A 14,206-nucleotide genomic window follows, 5' to 3' on the forward strand; every position below is an offset into this window, starting at 1 on the left:
AGTTTCCCAGTCTATATCTGGGTAGTTGAAGTCCCCCATAATAACGACCTCATTATGATCTGCCGCCTCGTCTATCTCGTTTAGTAGTAGATTTTCTGTGGACTCTGGTATATTAGGTGGTTTATAATAAACTCCTATTAGTATTTTTATTTTTCCTCCATGTATTTCTACCCACAGTGACTCCACATGTTCATGTCCCTCACTTATATCTTCTCGGACTATGGGCTTTAGACAAGACTTTACATAAAGGCAGACCCCTCCCCCTCTCCGGTTTTGATGATCCTTTCTAAACAGACTGTAACCTTGTACATTGACTGCCCAGTCATAGCCATCATCCAGCCATGTCTCAGTTATTCCCACTATGTCATAGTCCTCCTCACACATCACTAATTCCAGTTCCCCAGTTTTATTAGTCAGGCTTCTGGCATTAGTATACATACATTTAAGAGGTTTATGTATATTTTTACCCTACACCTTTCCTTCTGAACTGTTCTAGTCCCTCCATCCATTCCTCCCCCATTCCCATTACCTTGCCCCCGGTCTCTATCTGCTCTATCTTCCCATCCTATAACGCAATTACCCTCCCCCCCTAGTCCCTATTTTAAACACTCCTCCAACCTTTTAGCCATCTTCTCCCCCAACACAGCTGCCCCTTCCCCATTGAGGTGCAGCCCATCCCGACGCTAGAGCCTGTAGCCAACAGAGAAGTCGGTCCACTTCTCCAGGAACCCAAACTCCTCCTTCCTACACCAGTTCTTGAGCCACTTGTTAACCTCCCTAATCTCCTGCTACCTTTCTTGTGTGGCTTGTGGTACAGGTTGTATTTCAGAAAACACTACCTTTGAGGTCCTTACCCTAAGCTTTTGACCTAAATCCCTAAAATAATTGTTAAGGACTCTCCACCTACTTCTAACTTTGTCATTGGTTCCGATATGGGCCATGACTGCTGGATCTTCTCCAGCCCCTCCCAGTAATCTGTCAACCCGATCCACGATGTGCCTAACTCGAGCGCCAGGAAGACAACACACCGTTAGACGATCCCAGTCTTTGTGACAGATCGCCCTATCTTTACCCCTAATAATTGAGTCTCCCACTACCAGCACCTGTCTGGCCTGCCCTGCTCTCCTGGTCCACTTCTTACTGGAGCTGACATTCCCCTGACTGGCAGAGGAAGTGTCCGGCTGCAGCAGTGCTCTCTCTGAACTGACATCCCCCTCATCTGCCAACCTTGTAAACTTGTTGGGGTGTGTCAGATCAGGGCTAGCTTCCCGGGCACTCTTCCCCGCTTTCTAACTGTTACCCAGCTAACTGCCTCACTTTCCTGAGCCTCCTCGCAACCCCCCCCCCCCCCTCCCCCATAGAGTGCTTTCTTAGTGAGCAGCAAACTCTTTTCCAAATTGTCAATGCCTCTCAGTGTTGAAATTCGCCCATTTAGATACTCGATGTGCGATTCCAAACGGGCAATTTGCTCACATTTTGAACAAAGATATGCACCCTCAAACGGCTGTTCCAGGACTGCATGCATCAGACAAGATGTGCACTGGACTGCGTTGTCAATAATGGAGCACATACTAAATGGGGATTACGCAAGAAAAGAGAAACATACAATATGATAAGAATCTAGCTTATTGTAGTCCCCTCCTAAAGTCCCTGAATTTCAAGTCACGTAATCTAAAGTCACACACTTAATAGAAACACACACTTAAAAATCAAACACGCGAACGCTCACAAACTCGCATTATTTGCCTGCTTGTATAAATGCAGATCTCAAACCAGCCGGCTTTTTTTCCTCTGGATTCAAAGACCATGCCAGAATTCAGGGAGCTCTTTAGAATAAGCCATCCTTTCACCAATGTCTGTCTGTACAGACAGACTGCAAGGATATGGGCTGGATTTTATACACCTGTGGCAATGGGACTGAATTAAACACCTGAATTAAATTATTAAGATGGGGGTCTCAATCATTTTCATATTGGACATTTATGCATCAAGATCCATGCTTAAAGGGACACTGACAGGCCCAATACGCATATTTAGCTATATATATGACTGCACAGGTCTTCTAATGTGCATTAAAAACATATAAGTATACCCCCTGTCCACCTTGTAAATACATAAACTCATGTTTTATAACCTGATAGAATCGTCCTCTTTCTGCCCAAGTGGCGGCGTTTCAGCTTCACTTAAGCCCAACCAGCCGCCCCCAACCGCCGTTTTGAAGCGCCGCCCAGCTCATCAGGATAGGTCATCAGTATCTGATCTGTGGGGGTCCAACACCCGGGAACACCCACCGATCAGCTGTTTGATAAGGTACCGATGCTCCTGTGAGCGCCGTGGCCTTCTCTTTGCTTACCAAGCACAGCAGCGTACATTGTACAGTGGCTGTACTTGGTATCTCGCTCAGCTGCATTCACTTCAATGAGGCTGAGCGCGATAAGTTAGGCTGCTATACAGTACAATGTGTGCTGCTGTGCTTGGTAAGCTAGGATATGCCCCCACTGTCTAATAGGTGTGGGTCCCACCTCTGGGGCCCGCACCTACAACGAGAAAGGAGCGGGGAAATGAATGGAGGGCGCACTGTGCATGTGCAGCCCCCCCTCCATTCATTTCAATGGGGCAGCTGAAAATAGCCAAGCAAGCGCTAGGCCCCATAGAAATAAATGGGAGCAGGGGCCGCGCGGTGCGCTCCCATTCACTTGTATGGGAGCAGCACTTGGTGGTGGACGGACGCAGGGAAGCCCGTGGTCCTCAAGCCACAGCTCTCCCCGTTCCATTCTCCTTGTAGGTGCGGGTCCTAGTGATATGCCCCCATTGTATGTGATGGAAATACCCCTTTAATTATGATATTGGTAATCAGGAGCTCTTCGCTATGGGCCTTGCTAAGTGGGCCTTTAAAGAGTAGCGACATTTTCTTGAGCGGGTCAACACCAGGTAATAGTTCTTATAGATCAGAAGTATCTCACTTTTCTTGAGTCTACTAAACAATTAAATCATTGACAACCTCGGTGGGCACTATTTTTTACCTGCTTCAATTTTGTTATCACTTTTAGACCTGGATCTAAGAATGTGAAAGCTGATGCATTATCCAAGTTTCTGTGCCAATCACTGCCTCGATTCCAAGACTGAAACCTTATAGCTGTTTCAGTTGGTTCCTCTGACCTGGTATCTGAAATCAGATCTAACCAAGGGCTAGCTCCTGAAAATGTACCTGAAGATAAATTGCTTGTTCTTCGTCTTTTTGCTGAGCTTCCTGATTCAGTTTTGAGTGGACATCCAGGGATTGATGGCACTAGGAGACTGGTATCCAGGTGGCAGACTATGTCCAAGGATATTTACGTCTATGTTTCTGCTTGTGAAATTTGTGCTAGGTCCAAGACTTCCTGGACTTATCCAGTGGGGGAGTTGCATCCTTTGCCTATTCCCCAAAGGCCTTGGTCACACCTTTCCATGAACTTTATAACTGATCTGCCTAGTACACAATGTATGACGGTTGTTTGGGTCGTGGTGGACTGGTTCAGTAAGATGTCCCACTTCGTTCCACTGAACAAACTCCCATCAGCCAGGGAACTGGTGGCTGTATTTATTAATCCTATTGTACGTATTGAGGGGGTGCCAGAGTATATTGTGTTGGATAGAGGAGTTCTCTTTGTTTCCAAGTTCTGGAAGTCTTTGGGCATTTCTCTTCCCAGGAGGTGTAAAAAAGAACTGCCAATAGGAAAAGGTCTCTGGGAGTTTTCTAATAGCAGATAAGGTATGGCTCTCCACTAAAAACATCCCGCTTTTCGATATATTGGTCTGTATGAGGTGATTGAAATTATTAATCCCGTCTCGTTTCATTTGAATGTACAGAGTTAATTGAAAATAAATGTTTTCCAAATATATCTCACCGATCAATCCATCTCGGAGGGTTCCTTTTCAGGTGGAGATAAATGGGAAAATGGAGTATGAAGTAGCTAAACTTTTGGATCCTAGAAGAGTTCTAGGCAAATTGCAGTACCTAGTTCACTTGAAGGGGGGCGGTCCAGAGGAGAGATCATGGGTGTTAGCTAATAATATACATACTAAAAAGTTTCATGTATTGTATTCTGACAAACCTGCTCTGCTCAGAAAGGGTCCAGTGGCCCCTCATAGAAGGGGGGTACTGCAATGCCCAGAACACTGGCAGCTACAATCGCAAGCAGGCAGCGCCCCCAGTGTCCGGTTCCAATGGTTAGTAGGCTGGGGCTCCGTATGCAGCATTGCCGACTAATCCCAGAAAACACCAGCACCTGCGACATGATGACGTCATGTGGGTCACTTGATCCCAGACGTCTCATATGACCACAGAGCAGCTTTATTTAAACAGGCAACAGGTCTTATGGCATTTTGGATTGCTGTGATTTGCTTCAGAGTTCTTGGTGGTATTCTGACTCTGCATCTGCCTGATTATTTGGACCCTGACAAGACTTCTTGGTATTGACCTGGCTTTGGTATCGTATTTGCGCTTGGTTTCTGATTTTGGTTCTGATTGTCCCTCCTGGTTGGACCTGGTCTGCTTCTGAGTTCTGTCATACTCGTGTATTTTCCTTGTTGCCTATCTATCACTTAGATTGTTATTTTATCCTAGCTCTGGTCCCGCTTAGATCCCTGCACTTAGTTATGTAGGGACTGCGGGCCAGTTGTGGGCCGCTGTTTAGAACAGATCGTGCAAGTAGGTAAGGATAGTGGTGTAGGTGGAATTCAGGGCTCACTGTTCCCTACCGTGACACCATGCCTCCTATAGCGATGTTCCATGAGGAACACAATAAATCTCCCATAGCGTGCAATGGTCATGACAAATCACTGAGTAAAGTGGCCTAAATGGGAGGAAATGCTCAGAACCCCAAATACTGTAGCATATTTATAACCAGGGGAGCAAAACCTCCACATGTGATCCGCTGCAAACGGCAATCTCCAGCAAATAATGCATACACTGGAGGATGCCGGCAGCAGACCACATGTGCCACAAAAAAATCCTACACAATATGAAATAATGTATGGATTAGACTTTGAGAATAAATAAATCACTGCAAAGGTGCATTACAATATATGCAAATGAAAATACAAGGCTAAACCCTCATGCTAGATGTAAAAATGAGACTTTAGCCAATATATTCCGTACATATCGAAGCCCGTGCACCCCGTCAAGGTATCTTAGTTGGCGCGGGACCTACTGCTAAAGCTACCTATAGTGTGTGTGAACACTGTCTGATAGGTGCTAAGGTCCGACTCACATCCACACTTCCACAAACCTCCAAAGTGAGATCACAAATACAATGGCAGGAGGGAGGAGGCTGTGAGCCCCACCTATAACAGGCTAGTGTGACACAAGCTACCAGGTGCACCAGAATGTTGCCAAAGATTTTAAAAAATTGCATATTCCATACATATAGAGACAAATCACTGAGTAAAGTGGCCAAAATGGGAGGAAATGCTCAAAACCCCAAAAACTGTAGCGTATTTATAACCGGGGGAGCAAAACCTCCATATGTGATCTGCTGCAAATGGCAATCCCCAGCAAATAATGCATACAATGGAGGATGCCGGCAGCGGACCACATGTGCCACAAAAACATCCTACACAATATGGAATAATGTATAAATGATAATGCATTACAATCTATGGGAAAAGCGATCAGACGATCACATGTTCAAGTCCCCCTAGGAGTGTAAAAATAATTACATATTTTAATAAAAAATCAAATTACCTCTTTTCCCATTTTATGGACAGGGCCTCCCTATGGACGGCACAAAAGACTTGGTAAACAATGGGGCATACATAGCTTATGAAATATAGAAAATGACACAGAAAGGATATATTAGTAAGAGCCATATAATCATCTTACAAACACATTGGTCAACAGTAACCAGAACGTGGCTAAGTCCTTTAAGAACAGCTCAGGCAAGATGGCAGCCCCCATAATCATCTTTAGGAAATACAATAAAATAATCTTCAATCAGAAAATAAAAACAGATTAGTAAAAAAATTATGTGTCACTATCAGATTTTAATTGGCAGGAAAAAAAATTCCCTTTATGGAGATTTGATTTGTAGATAAAACATTTCCCATATTGTGGACATGAAAATATTTTTCTCTACAAGTTCTTTGATCTGCAAATAGAGCTGACTATTTGCTAAAACAATTTCCACATACCACACATCAGAATGGCTTCTCCTGTCTGTGAATTATTTGATGATCAACAGGAGTAGATTTGTGAGTAAAACAATTCCAACATTCTGAACATGAAAATTACTTCTTCCCCGTGTGAATTCTTTGATGTGTAACAAGACTTGCTTTCTGGTTAAAAGATTTTCCACATACTGAGCATGAATATGGCTTCTCCCCTGTGTGAATTCTCTCATGTATGTTTTTAATAAAAAATCAAATTACCTCTTTTCCCATTTTATGGACAGGGCCTCCCTATGGACGGCACAAAAGACTTGGTAAACAATGGGGCGTACATAGCTTATGAAATATAGAAAATGACACAGAAAGGATATATTAGTAAGAGCCATATAATCATCTTACAAACACATTGGTCAACAGTAACCAGAACGTGGCTAAGTCCTTTAAGAACAGCTCAGGCAAGATGGCAGCCCCCATAATCATCTTTAGGAAATACAATAAAATAATCTTCAATCAGAAAATAAAAACAGATTAGTAAAAAAAATTATGTGTCACTATCAGATTTTAATTGGCAGGAAAAAAAATTCCCTTTATGGAGATTTGATTTGTAGATAAAACATTTCCCATATTGTGGACATGAAAATATTTTTCTCTACAAGTTCTTTGATCTGCAAATAGAGCTGACTATTTGCTAAAACAATTTCCACATACCACACATCAGAATGGCTTCTCCTGTCTGTGAATTATTTGATGATCAACAGGAGTAGATTTGTGAGTAAAACAATTCCAACATTCTGAACATGAAAATTACTTCTTCCCCGTGTGAATTCTTTGATGTGTAACAAGACTTGCTTTCTGGTTAAAAGATTTTCCACATACTGAGCATGAATATGGCTTCTCCCCTGTGTGAATTCTCTCATGTATGACAAGATATGATTTACGGTTAAAACATTTTCCACATTCTGAGCATGAAAACGGCCTCTCTCCTGTATGAATTATCTCATGTCTAATAAGATGTGATTTACGGTTAAAACATTTGCCACATTCTGAACATGAAAATCGCTTATTCTCTATATGACATCTCTGATGTTTAACAAGATGCAATTCATGGTTAAAACATTTCCCACATTCTGAACATGAAAATGGCTTATCCTCTGTGTGAATTCTCTGATGTGTAACAAGATGTGATTTATCTCTAAAACATTTCCCACATTTTGAACATGAAAACGGCTTCTCGCCAGTGTGAATTCTCTCATGTATAACAAGACCTGATTTATAGTTAAAACGCTTTTCACATTTTGAACATGAAAATGGCTTCTCCCCTGTGTGAATTCTCTCATGTATAACAAGAGCTGATTTATAGTTATAACTTTTTCCACAATCTGAACATGAAAATGGCTTCTCCCCTGTGTGAGTTCTCTGATGGATAATAAGATCTGATTTATAGTTAAAACGTTTTCCACAATCTGAACATGAAAATGGCTTCTCTCCTGTGTGAATTCGCTGATGTATAACAAGATGTGATTTATCTGCAAAACATTTTCCACATTCTAAACATAGAAATGGCTTCTTCCTTGTGTGAGTTCTCCAATGTGTAACAAGATGTGATGTATCTGGAAAACATTTTCCACATTTTGAACATGAAAATGGCTTTGCCCCTGTGTGAATTCTCTCATGTTTAACAAGACTTGATTCATAATTAAAACGTATTCCACATTCTGAACAGGAAAATGACTTTTTCCCTGAGTGATTTCTTTGACGTTGAACACTCCTTCTGTATCTTTTATTTCGCTTAACAGTCGGTAATGCATCAGAAGATTGGAGTCGATCCAAAGGATAAGTTGATAGATCTTCGTGAAAGGTTGAGGGTTCATCTGGGACAATGATAAGATCTTCATCAGTATCTTCTGTGACACCATGGTCATCTGCTTGAAAATCTAAAGATATCAGATGTTCCTCTGAGCTCTTCGTACAGTCAACTGCCAAGATTAAATCAGATATTTTTAAATGATATAACCTTAACATTATATTGATATTATAAAACATTTCCATGCAAATTACACATCATGGAGCAAAATTATCAACTCACTGACAGCAGTTGGAAAACAGATAATTTAACAGTAGACCAGTAGCGAGGACCAGTAGATCATGATTAGAGATGAGCGAAGTGTTGGAAAATTCAATTTGGCTGCTTTGCCGAATTTTACAAACAAATTTCCTTTGTGACTAATTACTTTGTCACGAAGCGCATTTCTTTATAAGTAGTGGGTGCAATGACAGGGAACAGCGATTACGCCACCCCCATCATTGTACCCTTCAGATGCTATGTTCATAGCTGATCTGACATTAATATTACAGTGTGAAATAAAAAAAAAATTTAATCATACTTACCCTTATCCATTTGATTGCGAAGAGCCGGGGGCGTCACCATCTTGATTAAAGATCCAGCGCGAAATCTCAGCAAATTTAATTTTCCTTGAAGTTCAGATTGAATTTCCCACTCTTATCTTGAAGCATCTTCATAGGATCATGCTTTTATGTGTCTACCACCACTGTTTTCTAGTGAAATACTCAGTGGAGAATCATGAAGGGACCTGTGAGTCAGTGCTATTAGGTGGTGCTCACAGAGCAGGGCAGAGGTCAGGAGCAGTACGGTCAAATATACAAAGAGGTCATGGCTTTGGAAGAAGTGTAACAATAGATTACAAATTTTTTATTTTTTATTTATATTTTAATGTATTTTTTCAGGAGAAGTACTTTATACTGTATCATCTACTTGTAGCTTTAATTGAAATAAATCTGGTGTGTACATAGCTCCTGGACTGTGGAGCAGTGGAAATGTGGTCTGTGGAGTGATCAATCATGCTTCTTTCTCTATCTGGAGGTCTAATGAACGCATCTGGATTTGGTGAATGCTAGGAGAACGTTATCTACCTAACTGCTATAGGGTTGTTTTTTAGGGGTCGGAAAATGAAGTGAAGGAAAATTTGAATGCTTTAGCATACCAAGTCGTTAAAAAAATGCTGAATCTGTACCAGTCAATCAGAGCTAGCAGATCAACAAAAATAGTCGCGATTTTAGTCCAAATTCACACTGCTCAGTACGATGACTGTTCTAACAGTCAATGAATAAGCAACTAAGGGTACTTTAACATTAGCGGCAGGGGAGTCCGGCAGGCTGTTCTGGTGGGTGAACAGCCTCTCGGATCCGTCCTGCCGCTAGTTCACGTGTGCCCCCGGACTCGCCGTGCGCTGCCACCGGAACTCCGCCCCCGCCCCCATTATAGTCAATAGGGAGCGGCAGTCCGGAGGCACACGTGAACTAGCGGCAGGGCAAAAGTGTGAAACTAGCCTATGACAGTATCCAAGTGTGGGCTTCACAAGAGAGATTTCTTACTGAGTCCTGGCATATTACACTATATGCGATAGCTTCTGTATGTTTATAGAACTGGAGGGAAGACGGCACAAGAGAAGTGAGCTCTCAGCAGGTGGTCTCCTACAACCTTGCAGAAATACAAGAAGCAGCAAGCAGCCGAAATAAAGAAAGAGGATGAATATAGAATATCTATCATGAAAATCAAAGAACTATACTTACATATGGTCGTATTAACTTATTCATTGACTTTTAGGAAAGTGATTGTATTGAGCAGTGTGAATTTGGACTATATTATTTTGGAGAATTGTATGCTTCTAAGGCTACTTTCACACTAGCGTTTTAGTTTTCCGGTATTGAGATCCATCATAGGGGATGTCCCTATTAATTGTCAATGGGGACAAAACTGAACTGAACAGAATGCTCCAAAATGCATTCCGTTCCATTTAGTTGCGTTCTCATACTGGAGAGCAAACCACAACATGTTGTAGTTTGCTTTCCGTCCTGGGATGCTGAGCAAGACGGATCTGGTATGACCCCCAATGCAAGGCAATGGGGACGGATTCGTTTTCTCTGTGACACAATAGAAAACGGATCCGTCCTCCATTGACTTTCAATGGAGTTCATGACGGATCTGTCATGGCAATGTTAAAGATAATACAACCGGATCCGTTCATAACGGATGCAGATGGTTGTATTATCAGTAATGCAAGCATTTTTGCTGAACCCTGCTGGATCCAGCAAAAACGCTATTGTGAAAGTAGCCTAACTTTACGGGAACATTTTGGGGAATACCTTTTTATCTTTTCCAGCATGACTGTTCACCAGTGCTCAAAGAAAGGTCCATAAAAGGCATGGTGGGGTGAGTTTTGTGTTGAAAAACTTGACTAGCCACAAAGAGCCCTGTTGGAGATTGTGAGCCAATATCTAACCTCATAAATGCTCTTCAGGATGAATGAATCCCCACAGATACACTCCAATATCTTGTAGAAAGCCTTCCCAGAAGAGTGGAAGCTGATTTAGTTGCAAAGGGAGAAACAACTCCGTATCAAAGCCTATGGATGTAGAATGGGGTGTCATAATAGCTTCCAGTACTTTTCCCCCATATAGTATATTTCTCACTTCACAGTGTAGCAGTTGTAATATGAAGATCCAGGTATCCAAGTCATAATTATTGTCCGAAGGAGTAGAATAGAAGACCTCATTCAGGCTTCCTGGGCTCAATGCACTCAGTTGATCTTTTTCTTTTTTGGAAGCGCTCATGAGTATTCCCCCCCATAAGAAGCAGTGGCATCCCCCCTTCCCACTTTGGGTATAAAAAAAAAAAGAGTGCGTCTTATGGGGCGAAAAATATGGTAATTATTTTTTTCCTTTTCTTTTGAGTACTGCTACTTCCCGGACTTATCCTTTTCTGTTTTTGTCTATTCTTTGCTTGGTTTCGAAAGGAATGTTGCCGATATAAAAAAAATACTCTTGCCAAGAGTCTTAGGCTACTTTCACACTAGCGTTTTTCTTTTCCGGCATTGAGTTCAGTCATCAGTCATATCCCCATGCATTCTGAATGGAGAGTAATCCGTTCAGGATGCATCAGGATGTCTTCAGTTCAGTCATTTTGACTGATCAGGCAAAAGAGAAAACCGTAGCATGCTACGGTTTTATCTCCGGCGAAAAAAACTGAAGACTTGCCGTAATGCAGCATTTTTTTCCATAGGAATGTATTAGTGCCGGATCCGGCATTCAAAATACCGGAATGCCGGATCCGTCCTTCCAGTCTGCGCATGCGCAGACCTTTAAAAATGAGAAAAAAATAAATACCGGATCCGTTTTGCCTGATGACACCGGAAAAACGGATCCGGTATTGCAATGTATTTTTCTGACTGATCAGGCATTTTTGAGACTGAACTGCCTGCCGGAATCAAACAACGCGATTGTGAAAGTACCCTTACTAGGTCTGCCGAAGCATCTACAAGAAAGTTTTAAGCATGTTTTAAAGCCAGCAATGAAGAAAGAATCTCTTATCTTGAGATTCCAAGTGATTTTTCTGTTGATCTATCCAAAAGAAAATCTGGCTGTGGTAGTAGCACCTTTTTCTGGCCTGAACATGTAATTATTAGTTTCCCTTGACCGTTTAGGAGATAAATCAGAGTCCTCTTCTGAGAAGACTTTCCCCTCATCTAGCTCGAACTGTATAGCCAATTCTACTTTATCCACTCCTGTTTTAGTATCTTATTGCCAGAGGCTTTTGAGGAGTGGGTTATCCAGAATGTAGAAAAAAGGAATGGATAGTGTTATAACTCCTCAGAAGGTCCCATCTGGACGGAGGCCCCACTACTGATACAGAAAAAAGGTTAGGGGTGGGGGGAGGGGGGGGGGTCACCCGTTGTCCATACTTTAAGGGTACCACCAGAAAAATGACACACTTATAGAAGGAATAGAGGAGACAGATCCCCTCCAAGTGCATGAAAGCATAATTATCAAAAAGTATACATCCCATAGGGAGGCTTACCGGGCTGAGGGCTCTGCAGGGAACGTCAGGTTCAGAGGAGTGACGGACATTGCTTTGTCCGGGAACACAGGAGAACACTGCTCCGCTCTGTTATAAGAATGATAGCAAGCCGCCTTGCACCACCTCACTTCGTAGACTTGCGTAGCCACACATAACACGTGACTGGACTTGCCCCGGAAGTAAAATCGATTTTCTTGCCCATAGGGATCCCCAGTCTGCTAAGGCCTCAGTCATGCAGGCCGTTCCCCTCTGCCAGAGCTTCCACAAAGCTGCAGATAGTAAAGCCCAGGCTTCCTCCTCAGAAGGACTTAAGCCCAGTACAAGGAAGGGGAGCGGACACTCTTTCAGATACCCCTGTACTATACTCAGCATAGCTGAGAAAGAGGACCGGTTTAACACTCTGTAAAATCCTGGCAGAAAGGCTTCCACACATCCTCAAGGGACGGGAAACAAACTGGAGCAGGTAACGGGGAGAAGCCTTTATATCTGTGGCTTCTGGGTGGTATGTGCCCCCCAAACTGCCACCAGTACCTACCAGTGGAAGCAGGAATCAGTATCCAGTGAATGAGAAGAATCTGTGAGTCTTCTCTGCTTTATTTAGTGGTTACTACTCACCTGGGCGGATATCTGTAGGAATGTCCTCTATACTCTGCTCATCATCCATCTCATATGGCTCTGTAACATATATAATGTTCAGATCTTTACCCGGATTCACAAGCTGTGAAAGAAGTATGGTAAAAGTCATCAGATGGTTGGAGAAGTCGTGTGGAGGGTTTTAAATGACCAGAAAGATCAGTAATTAGAATGACAACCAGTGATGACATGACAGCAGAAATTATCTGACCCAAATATCTACAGGTCTTCTGCATAAATACAACCTATTGGTTCCTTATTCGTTCAACATTCTCTACAGCAAGTAAACTGTGAGAAGTTCCAGACAACATGTAATGTCTATGGTCAGCTGTACTCCTGCCATCTCCACCTTTCTCATTATACAAGGATAAAACATATAATACTGGTGGATAAAACAAGACTGAACACAAGATCTTCACAGCCTTCTACAGATCATAGGGGACATTTCATGAGACCTTATCTCCATCTACCTGATCATCCTGTGGGACATTGTGATGTTCACCTAAACCATCCTGTGAAAGAAGAGGACTGGGACATCTTTCCGGTGTTCTTCTCTCTTCCTTAACTGTAAGAAACACATCCAGTGACTGAATTCATTCCTTACATACAAATAATAAGAGGACGTGTGGATTTAGTTATGTCTATTACCTGGTGATGTAAGAGGCCGGCGATCCTCCATCATGATGTCCTTGTACAGATCTTTGTGTCCTTCTAAATACTCCCACTCCTCCATGGAGAAATAGATGGTGACATCCTGACACCTTATAGGAACCTGACAACACAATGATACAGTCATCACCCAGATCCCTTCATAGCGTTCCTGTATAATGTCCCAGCATTCCCAGCAGTGTCACCTCTCCAGTCAGCAGCTCAATCATCTTGTTGGTGAGTTCTAGAATCTTCTCTCTATTGATTTCCTCATGTATCAGGGGGAGAGGTGGAGGCCCTGTGATTAGGCTCAGGGTTCTTCCCCATCCTTCAAACACGGGGGCCTGACAGCGCTCACTAGAGGTCTTCTTCACTACTGTGTAGTCCTGGTTATGGAGAGACACAGTAATAAATATCACTCCATACATCTCCAGAGTCCCTCACCTCTCCAGTCATGTCCATCTGTTAGTAACATAGATAAGATGATGTAATGTGACATCATCAGAATCTCTCACCTCTCCAGTAAGCCGGAAGAGGATCTCTAGGGTGAGATTTATTATACTCTCCGCCATCTTGTCCCTGTCCCTATTCATCCTTGACGGGTCAATCAGGAGAAGGATCTTATATAGAAGATATCCACTGTGCAGATCCTATATTGTAGGAACCTGAATGGAGAGAAGATGAGAAGATGTAAAATCCTACAAAATCCCATGTAAAATACAATTACTGGAGATAATAAGAGGAGACATCGGAGGAGATAATAAAGTGTAGATGTTGTGTTCTCTCTTACTCTATGGATTGGAACACGAGTTTATAAAAGGGTTGGAAACAGTCTTGACTTCTTACAAAGACAATGTAACCTCTCAGTGTTCTGTTGCTCTGGGTTTGAATATCACATAAGTT

At 42.4% G+C, this 14,206-nt stretch overlaps 1 protein-coding gene across 1 annotated transcript; it reads right to left on the reverse strand.

The window, feature by feature from the left end:
* Positions 1-6,700: 6,700 nt before the first annotated feature.
* On the reverse strand, positions 6,701-13,875 carry LOC121005781 (oocyte zinc finger protein XlCOF7.1-like). Its single transcript, XM_040438546.1, has 7 exons — positions 13,819-13,875; positions 13,510-13,689; positions 13,304-13,427; positions 13,126-13,220; positions 12,638-12,740; positions 7,833-8,123; positions 6,701-7,757 (listed from the first exon to the last, which is right to left on the reverse strand). The coding sequence occupies exons 1-7, from the start codon at positions 13,873-13,875 to the stop codon at positions 6,952-6,954; spliced, it is 1,656 nt and encodes a 551-aa protein (XP_040294480.1). The 3' UTR covers positions 6,701-6,951.
* Positions 13,876-14,206: the final 331 nt, after the last annotated feature.

The sequence above is a fragment of the Bufo bufo genome, chromosome 6 (assembly GCF_905171765.1).
Source record: "Bufo bufo chromosome 6, aBufBuf1.1, whole genome shotgun sequence".
NCBI lineage: Eukaryota > Metazoa > Chordata > Amphibia > Anura > Bufonidae > Bufo > Bufo bufo.

What these genes read in the sequence shown, in the direction of transcription:
- LOC121005781 (XM_040438546.1), bottom strand. Translation starts at nt 13,875, where the DNA reads ATGGCGGAGAGTATAATAAATCTCACCCTAGAGATCCTCTTCCGGCTT. An exon ending in ATGTCCCACAGGATGATCAG is followed by an intron (nt 12,741 to 13,125) that starts GTAGATGGAGAT and finishes CTTCTTTCACAG; the next exon opens with CTTGTGAATCCGGGTAAAGA. An exon ending in TCCTACAGATATCCGCCCAG is followed by an intron (nt 8,124 to 12,637) that starts GTGAGTAGTAAC and finishes TAATCTTGGCAG; the next exon opens with TTGACTGTACGAAGAGCTCA.